At 43.9% G+C, this 9,270-nt stretch overlaps 2 protein-coding genes across 3 annotated transcripts; one reads left to right on the plus strand and one right to left on the minus strand.

Moving 5' to 3' along the window:
- The first annotated feature begins 54 nt into the window (after positions 1 to 54).
- LOC131137994 (uncharacterized) lies at positions 55 to 4,143 on the plus strand. The gene is made up of 7 exons (XM_058086518.2): positions 55 to 345; positions 494 to 557; positions 635 to 838; positions 967 to 1,081; positions 1,164 to 1,236; positions 1,316 to 1,407; positions 2,168 to 4,143. Exons 3-7 carry the CDS (start codon positions 635 to 637, stop codon positions 3,265 to 3,267), a joined length of 1,584 nt encoding a protein of 527 aa, XP_057942501.2. The 5' UTR covers positions 55 to 345; positions 494 to 557; the 3' UTR covers positions 3,268 to 4,143.
- dpp3 (dipeptidyl-peptidase 3) lies at positions 3,566 to 9,269 on the minus strand. 2 transcript variants are annotated; one of them, XM_058086512.2, is made up of 19 exons: positions 9,134 to 9,269; positions 8,457 to 8,621; positions 8,229 to 8,373; positions 8,075 to 8,164; positions 7,769 to 7,906; positions 7,549 to 7,623; positions 7,371 to 7,461; positions 6,546 to 6,676; positions 6,340 to 6,470; positions 6,071 to 6,129; positions 5,799 to 5,993; positions 5,597 to 5,709; positions 5,418 to 5,510; positions 5,277 to 5,339; positions 5,052 to 5,176; positions 4,852 to 4,972; positions 4,516 to 4,695; positions 4,247 to 4,409; positions 3,566 to 4,112 (listed from the first exon to the last, which is right to left on the minus strand). In XM_058086512.2, exons 2-19 carry the CDS (start codon positions 8,579 to 8,581, stop codon positions 3,973 to 3,975), a joined length of 2,178 nt encoding a protein of 725 aa, XP_057942495.2. In that variant the 5' UTR covers positions 8,582 to 8,621; positions 9,134 to 9,269; the 3' UTR covers positions 3,566 to 3,972. The 2 variants fall into 2 exon arrangements, with proteins under 2 accessions (XP_057942495.2, XP_057942496.2); XM_058086513.2 differs by lacking the exon at positions 9,134 to 9,269 and adding an exon at positions 8,744 to 8,904.
- Between the last annotated feature and the right edge of the window lies 1 nt (position 9,270).

The following is a 9,270-nucleotide window of genomic DNA, read 5'->3' on the forward strand; positions in this document are numbered from 1 at the left end:
ATATATGACGTCAGAACTAGTTAGTAGAATGTAATAGTAAAAACATAAAATGGCGTCAAAATGAAGATGTAGTATTCCAGTGAATAAAATCAGTTTAGTCCACTTTACTTTCTTCTACGAATATTTCCAGGTGAGGTCAGGTGAAAGAGGAGGAGCCACACACGAGAGGAACAGGAAAAGAACCGAAGAAGACTTGAACATGAACAGGCGACACCCTTTATAACAGGACAGAAAATAACAATGGAAAGATTGGTTATGTTCTATTCTTATTAAGTTGCTGATTGAATTGGGAGCATGTTGTGTTATTCTAAATAGGGGCTAAATAGAAGGGGGAAGCGAAACAAGGTAAACATTTGAATTGAATTTGAAAATGAATTGTGTATAAGATGTTAGAGATGCTGAACTTGATCCATATGCATGTCCTATTCGTCGTTTTTGTATGGTTTTGTGTTTGGTTTCTGGTTGTATGTGTCCCTAACATTTGTTTCCACAGCTCCTTTTACTGCACTTAAAACCAAGTCTGAACTTGCTGGCACAGACCAGGATTTATCACGCAGGTGTGTGCAAGTCTTCCTAAGCCAAGTGCAGCCACTATTCCTACGTTTTTCATGACAATACAAATGTGAATATGTAGATGGCGCAGCAAGAAGAACCTCTTTATGACTTCCCTGAGCCCACCCAGACATCAGAGTGCAAGTTCTCAGGCCACCAAAGAGCATGTGGATCCCTGAGGAGCATCAGTGTACTGGACCGGCTTTTGTTGACGGTCCCTGTGTGGCTCCAGCTGTCAATCAACCCTGCCACTGCCCTCCATATACTGCAAAGGGAGCCTCCAGGGGTCAGAAATACATGTATATGTAATAGAAAAGTCAATTATGATGGGAGTTTTTTTGTGTAAACAAAACAAAACGCAGCATGTCCCCGAGGATTTCTTAAGGATTAATGATCCGATGTGTTGTTTTGCAGACATTCTTGGTGCGCAAGTCTCGCACATCCAAAAGAAATGTCCTGTGTGTGCGCCTGGTGGATGAAAGCGTGCCATCCTTTGTGCAGCAGTTTGGCATCCGGGACGAACATTCAAGTAAGACCGTTAACAAATAAACGACCATTCCTGTGAAACTCATCGTCCACGTTCTGACATTTTTTTTTCCGGTCCATCTCAGCTCTGTCTCTGGAGACATCGGCCATCAGCTTCCCAGATCTCCCAAGACTAATTTCATTCTATTGTGTCAGCAGGTAAAACCCGTTTCTTACTGCAGCCATTGAATATTAGAACTAATGATAATGTACATTTTGATGCATGTTTTCATATCAGAGATGTATTACCGTTCCCTCTGGAGCTTCCCGAAGCCATCGCCAGGGCAACCTCCCACAAAGAGCTCGAGTCCATCTCTCATATGGGAGTAGGTTGGTATCTCTTGCTTTTATTTGAAAACCAGTTTTTAGACATTCAGAAACATTTACGGAATTGCAGTATGCGATATGGGAAGGACTGTTGATTGGTGATGGTAAAGAGGGGGGGGGGATTGTGATGATAACCATAGAAACAGTAATTACACTCATTGTAGCAAAGCAACTGGGGTGTGAATGGTTTAAATAGAACAGTAATAGTGAAATGTGCTGTATTATTATAAATATGATTTGTATCTATATACAAAATATGGAGAAATGCAATGTTAATAATACTTTTTGAAGTTAAGAATGTTAAAATACTTGAATAGTTCCTGTTTTGGTTGTCACAGTTTGATCTAGGAATGGATTAATTCAATTTCAATTGTTTCTTATTTGAAAATTCTAAGATTGTAGCATGGCAGTCTAGTGGTTAGCGTGCAGACCTCACAGCTAGGTGACCAGGGTTCAATTCCACCCTCGGCCATCTCTGTGTGGAGTTTGCATGTTCTCCCCATGGGGCTTCTCCGGGTAGTCCGGTTTCCTCCCACATTCCAAAAACATGCTAGGTTAATTGGCCACTTCAAATTAGGTATGAATGTGAGTGTGAATGGTTGTTTGTGTATATGTGCCCTGTGATTGGCTGGCGACTCGCCCAAAGACAGCTGGGATAGGCTCCAGCACCCTCACGCGACCCTCGTGAGGAAAAGCGGTAGAAAATGAATGAATGAACTTTGACAATGTTAATAAAATATAATGACTTCATTTAATTTTACAGAATTCTGGAGCTCACACCTGAATGTCCGTGGCCCACGAGAGGCCCCAAAGACCCAGAAGAACAAGGAGATGACCCCAGACTCTCCCGTCTCAGCCCCACCCACTGCTAACTCACAAACAATCCCAACATCCCAACTGGATTCCGCCCCTCAGCCCGACACAGAACTTAAAACCATTCCAGAATCGGACCCCAATTCCGCCCTGTTCCGCGAGTTCTGCCCGATCGAGACGCGTAGCCCCAGAGAGTTGGACTGCGGTTCGGGCCTGGGCGCTCTCTGCTTCATCAACCCTCTCTTCTTGCAGTCTCACAGTACCCTGTCAAAACGGCGCATGATGAAACGCAGCTTCAAGGTCCGGGTGTCCACAGAGACATCCACTCTGCTGTCGCCTCCACTCGCTCCACCACCCCCGCCTCCCTTGATGCCCAAAACTAAAGCAAAATGTAAAGCTTTGAAGCAGACTGGGTCTCAGAACATCATACAGAACTCCCCTGAGGAGGCTCAGGAACAGGGTCAAACACTTATGGAAGCCACACAACTCCCAACAGTGGCGAACCGTCCACCCGACGACACAGACTACATGCAGCCGCCCCCAGCCATCACATCCAGCATTTCTCCGTCTCTCTCTCCTTATCTAGCACCACCCCTTCCTCCCAAAATGTCATCTTCCCTTCAAAACCCTTCCGGCACTTCTTCAGCCACCGACTATCAATTTCCATCACTTTCACCCCAGGCTCCCAGTGCTTCACTTTCTCCCTATCAGTCCCCATCTTCTTCCCCCTTCTCTCTGTCACCGTTCTTTTCTCCAACCTTGTCTCAGCTGGCAGAGACTCAGCAAAAAACACCTGATTCAACAGGAACTCCAAAGCAAAGCCGAGAGATTGTTTCCAAGGTGGAAATAAACGAGTCTGATCAAATGGAGGAGCTACCCAAAGAAATGGAAGCAGCTACAGTGGAGGACACAAGCAGTTGTAGTTCCTTCGATAGCCGCAGGGAGGCAGCAGAAACGCCACAGCAGACAGCAGTCCAACCAAGCAATGACACTAACGTCCAGCAAACTGTAAATGTTACTGGAGGCATTAATTATAATAGTGTAATGTGAATAATTTAAATGCGGAAGCTACAATTTGGGCCTTATACACAGTCATGGTAAATATTAGACCACCATTGTTTCCTTTTCATTTTTAACGCCAGGCACAACTAAAGGTACCTTTGTTTGGACAAATATAATGCCATAGCTATTGATGTAAGAACTTGAACTGATTTTGGTGAACAAAACCACAAAATGGCTGGGTATAATCTCTTAAAACAAGCTATTTTTGTTGTATTTGCAGAAACAAATATACCTTTAGTTGCACCAGGTATTATGTAAGTGAGTAACATAAGCAATATGCACAAAAGTTTTTTTTTTTTATCAAATATTTTATTTTGGAACATATTTTCTGTCTCAAATTCTCAATATTTGAATGCTGTCCAAGTTATTTCTATATACTGAATCAAGTAAAAATGTTTCGATATCCAAAATGAAGAAATGGCAGTATTTTAACTTATGAAATCAACAAAAATAGACAAGTTGTATCAATGCATGTGTTTGAGCTTGTCATGGACAGCAGGAGTATATCGAGGAACTGTTTTTTGTTGTGTCAGCATTGAAATGAATGAAATATTACCCGAGTGACCAAGCGATGTGGTTTTGTCTACAGTAGATTTAATACATGAGGCTTTTAGTGACATGTGAGTTAGTTGAAAGAGGACTAATCTAAGAAGCCGCTGAAATCTAATTGGATTCTCGAAGAAGAAACGGCCATCAACACCAACAGGAACAATCTACTCTGCTCAACTCCAAGAGGTCGGCTTCTAGTTTGTCGTCGTCTTGGAAGCGCTCGGTGAAGGATTGAATCAAGCCTGATGCGCTGCCTTCGTATTCCATCAGCTCTACGCTCTCCTCTGGGGTACACAAAAGACACAGATGCTAATTAATGTCATGTATTTTTGTGTTTGTGGTTAGTGAAGGGCAATAGCGGCGCCCATGTAAAACGGATTGGTGCTAATGTGTGCCTTCCTTCAAGGTCAGAACCTACCATTGATCCTGGTATTGGCTTGGACAAATATCTTGCGATCTTCCTTCCTCAGCAGCACTGTGTCACGAAGGCGCAGGAAGTTATGAGCGCCGCTCTCGCTTACGGTGGAGTAGCTGTCATACAGGGCCCTGCCTTTGTCCACATCGGCTGTTGATTTAAAGACCTAAGACGACATTGTTCCTAATCAATTTAGATGATCATAACCATTCCTATTGGATGGCGTTAGATAAGTCATGTGTGTCCGGTCAAATCTTGGCTGACTGAAGTACCTGCAGTTTCCGAAGGAATCTGTGGATGGCGTTCTTGCCCACGGTGTGGATCTTGCTCCTGTCTATTGTGATTCGAGCGTCAGGCTTGCCGTCAGTTCCTGTGACCTCCTCCAGGCCCACCAGGCCCTCGCCGGCTTCCAGCAGCACACGCAGGATCACAAAACGAGCCTGCATGTGAGCCTGAAAAACAGCATGTGTCATAACATTAGGTACACCTGCACAAATGACTAGATAATGGTATTAAGTATGTTCATTATTGGGATTTAACATTGTACTACATTATAATGACAATATTTAGGCCTCTCATGCAGCTAAATAAGGACTTTGCCAGGTCACCTGTCTCCAGTTCTTATTCTCAGGTGTGTAAAACTCCAGGCCCAGCAGTCCTCCTCGCACCATACTCAGCCAGTTCACATACACCACATCCTCCGCATCCTGGTCCTCGTGACCAAAAATACTGAGACACACAAGAGTAAAAACTAACATTTTAAAACTGCTAAGTACAAACGTGCACAAATATACACGAGATGACCCACCGGAGTACTTCTTTGTTGAGAGACAGATAGAGCCCAACACACTCCGCTCTGCATTCTTCATAGGAGGAGGCAATAGTGGAGAATTTACTGTCCCAAGTCTCACTGTCCTGGTACCAACTGGAAACCTACAAATGGGTGTATTTTGAGGTTAGCAATCACAAAAAAACAGCTCTGAAACTCAACCCAAAATGAAAAATGTGCATTAAAAAAAAAAAAAAAACTCACTTGCTCGCCTGTTTCTGGGTTAATGACTTTGCTCTGGTCAAAGTTGAACTGGCCCTTATCGTCCTGTGGAGGCAAATACACAATTACATATAAAGGCATGGTACCTGTTAATTAAATTCAAATCCGCCTCGTTTGACTGACCTGGACAAACAACTTGCCGCTGCCGTGGCCCAGCAGTTCATGAAGTCCGACTTGCACCTCAAATGATGGACTCTTCCACTTGATGAACAAATCCTAACAAGAACAAACATAAAAAAGGGATGAGTGTGTGTGTGTGTGAGACAGGTAGACTGATCCAATAAATAGCTTGTGTATCTCACCTTGTCCTCTTCCTCCAAGAAGGTAAGCTTTTCTTTCTGGGTAGCGTAAGCCACAGCCAGCACATTTCCTAGCGACACATTTTTAAAACCCTCAGATTGTCTGATGTCATCATCTGTAAATGGGAAAAAAAAACAAAAACACACACCGATGAGTGAGGTGAGCTAAACAAATCATGACCGACGTTGACGTTGCTATGCATACAGTTCGGGATGTTGATGCCAGCCGGAATTCCGCTGCCGGCAAAGGTTAGAACGTCGAGGGAGGTGAAGTCCGGCTTGAGGAAAGTGTCCTTCTCAAACTCCCTCGGCCAGGGAAGCTCAGGAAGCAGCACTTCTGCCGAGCTCACAAGTTTGGCAAAACGCTCGCTCATCGCCTTGTTGACGACCGCCACGAAACCTCAAAAAAGATGACGCCGCAAATAAGTCTTTATGAAAAGACAATGGCAACAGAAACACTGCTTGGGTCAAACCTACCTTCAAACTCTCCTCTGGAGCCAAATGGGTCCCTGTAGCTCTCAATGAAGCCAATGTAGCTGGGAAAAAAGGGAGACATGATTATACACTCCTGAACTCCGGAAAAATAGCATTACAGTGTCTGTCATGAGCTGCTTGTACTAACATGCCTCATAATTAATTTTTCATGTAGACATTAATTTTTTATCGATTTTTCTATGGAAACCAATTAAAAAGGTGCAGTGTTTATGTTGCATTGCGGTCTACCGTCTACATTAAAATCAACTGACCTCTCCACAATTGGTCCCTTGTCTTTGATCCAATAGCGTGAGCCCTCCTTGTGGGCTTCCACAGAACCAAAGGTGAAGCTTTGCCTGTACTCCTCAAGCATCTTTTTCTGGTTGTCATTGGCAGCGTGGGCCTACAAATTCAAAGCCAGGAAAATGATACAATTTGTTTATCAACGTATCAGTCAAAATGAGACGTGCATCCTCACCTGAGCTTTCTTAAGGTAATGGCAGACCCTACCCATGAGGGCAGCATAGTCCCCCCTTTTCACGGAGAACTCTTTGCCCTCAAAGTTGAAGCATCCACAAGAAGATTCACACTCACCATCCACTGTACAGTCTGTGGAGCAATATCCATAATAGGCTCAGAATCACACTTTTTTTCCCCCCAACCAAACTATATAAAAACACCACCAATTACAACTTAAACTGTGTAGGACAGGAAGTGACATCAGCAGTTTAGAGTTGAGTTTTAGCTTGGCGGAAGTTAAAGTCGCAAGGGGAGACCTATCATGATGATTGTACCTATAATTCATTCATTTTCTACCGCTTATCGTCACAAGGGTCGCGGTGGCGCTGGAGCCTATCCCAGCTGTCTTCGAGCGAGAGGCGGGGTACACCCTGCACTGGTTGCCAGCCAATCACAGGGCACATATAGACAAACAACCATTCACACTCACATTCATACCTATGGACAATTTGGAGTCGCCAATTAACATAGCATGTTTTTGGAATGTGGGAGGAAACCGGGGAGAACATGCAAACTCCACACAGAGATGGCCGAGGGTGGATTGAACTCAGGTCTCCTAGCCGTGAGGCCTGCGTGCTAACCACTCAATCGCCGTGCAGCCTGTACCTATAATTAAATCAATATAATTTTTGAAAGAGTGAAGCTGCAAAATTCCAACCGTGACAGTACTTGTAGTTAGCCAGTGGTGTTATACTTATATTTTTGGGTTGAAAAAAAAGCAGGGATAACACTTTGTGTTTATTACAAAGTGAAAAGGTTACTCCAATTTATCGGCAGTGCTGACCTTTGTCGACAGCTGAGGCCAAGCGCACTTCATAACAGGTTTTCTCGCCATTTTCCCTTTTAAAGAGCCGGGTGTTGTACGCAGACAGTTTCTAAAAGGCAAACAAAGAGTACCAGATATCAAATCAGTTAATTTTGTGTTTTCTCTGAACTTTTCACACCGAATCCTTCCGGCTTACCTTTGAGTCCAGGAATTTCTGCGCCAGCTCAGCGTCTTCTAGATTGCAGTTTCCTGAGAAGTATGTGGTGATTCCCTGAGGAAAAGTTCAGAGTGATAAGTTCACAAGCTTATGCAACATGATTCTGGTTAACTCAATCCTGTCCTGAGAGCAGTGTGAAGATCACGTTCATCCAAAACATCTAGAATGTGCATCCTTCCAAAGGCTAATAGGCTCCCACCTTGTCGCCAAGCCCCAGCTGTTTCTGTTTGTCCTTCAGGGAGTCAATGAGACACGAACAACTATCCCAAAGAGCGGCCATCTCAGCAGGCTCATCCTGAAAAGCCTGGCTGGCCCTCACAAGAGCATCCAACTTGTCCTGAGGAGACACAGAAAAGAATGATGCAAATACATGAATCATGTATAATAACAACTACGAATAATCAGTGCATCACAGCAACAGAAAGAACATTAGTCAGCACATGCAATGGTTAAGGACAATAAAAAGTAATGTATAAATGTGTAGAATGCACAAAAATCGTCAGACCTTTGGTAGATTTGGGACAAACTTAGTATCCCCAAAGGATTTGTAGTTTCCCATGTTGGCGTAGAAACCTGCTGCATACACCAAGAAGGCCTGATGAACAAGACAAAAAAACGAATGAATTACAACAGAAACTGTGCAATAAAAGATGGCGTACCTGGTACTGCTCTGAGGTGAGCCCAACTGCTTTCGCCACATGTTCCAGCTGCGCCGGCGTCTGCTTCCGGAAAATCCTCTGCAGCAAGACAAAGATAGCGGGTGACTCCGGGGATGTTTGCAGGAGGACTGCGAGGCCCCCATACCTTAAGAGAGAAGAGAGGGGATTATAGTTGTGTGTATATTTACATCATCTCTATGTGCATGCGGTCTATGTTTGATGACGTACCAGGACGCACGTGACAGGTAGTGAGCATACATCTTCTCCTGAGGGGAGAGCAAGCGAAAGGCCTCGGTGCAGCCAAGAGAGGAGATGCCAATGTCATTTGGTAGGTAGTATTGAGAGTCCACCATCTTTAAACTTGAGGCTTTCACAGGTGATGAGGAATTACAACTGTGGGAGGATGTGGGATTTGGAAAAGTAGAGATTAGACATGTACATTTTACACTTGTGTCTAGTCTTTATCCATTTACAGTGATGTCATTAACTTATCATAATTAGATTGAACAATTTACAGTTAATCTAAGTGATCGGTGTTAGAGTCGGCCGATTGCACTCATGGATGATGGGTATCGGGATCAACAGCAACCAGAGGTGAAGAGTTGATTCAACTGTTAACTCTCCACTTAGCAAGGCAACAACCCGTTAGCAAAGGCTCGACAGTCACAAGCACTCACTAAACCTGGAAACGAAAGTGAAACTATTCCCTCAAAGTACAAACCCGTGTGCTTTCAAAGCATCGAGCATTCAAAGAGGCTACATTATGGGGCTTTCCTGACATAAATCCACGACTCGACCACGAACTTAAATCACCACGTCTACCTCTTTGAATTGTAAACTCAGTCCAACGTTTAATTTATTCTTACTATGACTAAATATAACAGTCGACAGCAACAGCACGTTACCTTAGCAAGCTCGACAGCTACGAATCACGTCAAACTGCAGTCTCATGCTATCCACTTCCTGGGTATATTCAACAAAACCCCGCCTTTGAACCAATCACAGCGTGTGCATTGTGATGGACAATGTGTTTAACCAATCA

The sequence above is a fragment of the Doryrhamphus excisus genome, linkage group LG21, assembly GCF_037039965.1.
Source record: "Doryrhamphus excisus strain RoL-2023G ecotype Guam linkage group LG21, RoL_Dexc_Guam_v1.1, whole genome shotgun sequence".
In the NCBI taxonomy this organism is placed as follows: domain Eukaryota; kingdom Metazoa; phylum Chordata; class Actinopteri; order Syngnathiformes; family Syngnathidae; genus Doryrhamphus; species Doryrhamphus excisus.

Bases quoted from the DNA above. Each gene is read 5' to 3' on its own strand.
- dpp3 (XM_058086512.2), bottom strand. From the start codon at position 8,581: ATGGTGGACTCTCAATACTACCTACCAAATGACATTGGCATCTCCTCT. The intron at 7,624-7,768 runs GTGGGAGCCTAT...ACTTTTCCTCAG, and splicing joins AGCTGGGGCTTGGCGACAAG to GGAATCACCACATACTTCTC. The intron at 6,130-6,339 runs GTCAGTTGATTT...CTTTTTTCCCAG, and splicing joins AAGGGACCAATTGTGGAGAG to CTACATTGGCTTCATTGAGA.
- LOC131137994 (XM_058086518.2), top strand. From the start codon at position 635: ATGGCGCAGCAAGAAGAACCTCTTTATGACTTCCCTGAGCCCACCCAG. The intron at 1,082-1,163 runs GTAAGACCGTTA...GGTCCATCTCAG, and splicing joins CATCCGGGACGAACATTCAA to CTCTGTCTCTGGAGACATCG. The intron at 1,237-1,315 runs GTAAAACCCGTT...TTTTCATATCAG, and splicing joins TCATTCTATTGTGTCAGCAG to AGATGTATTACCGTTCCCTC.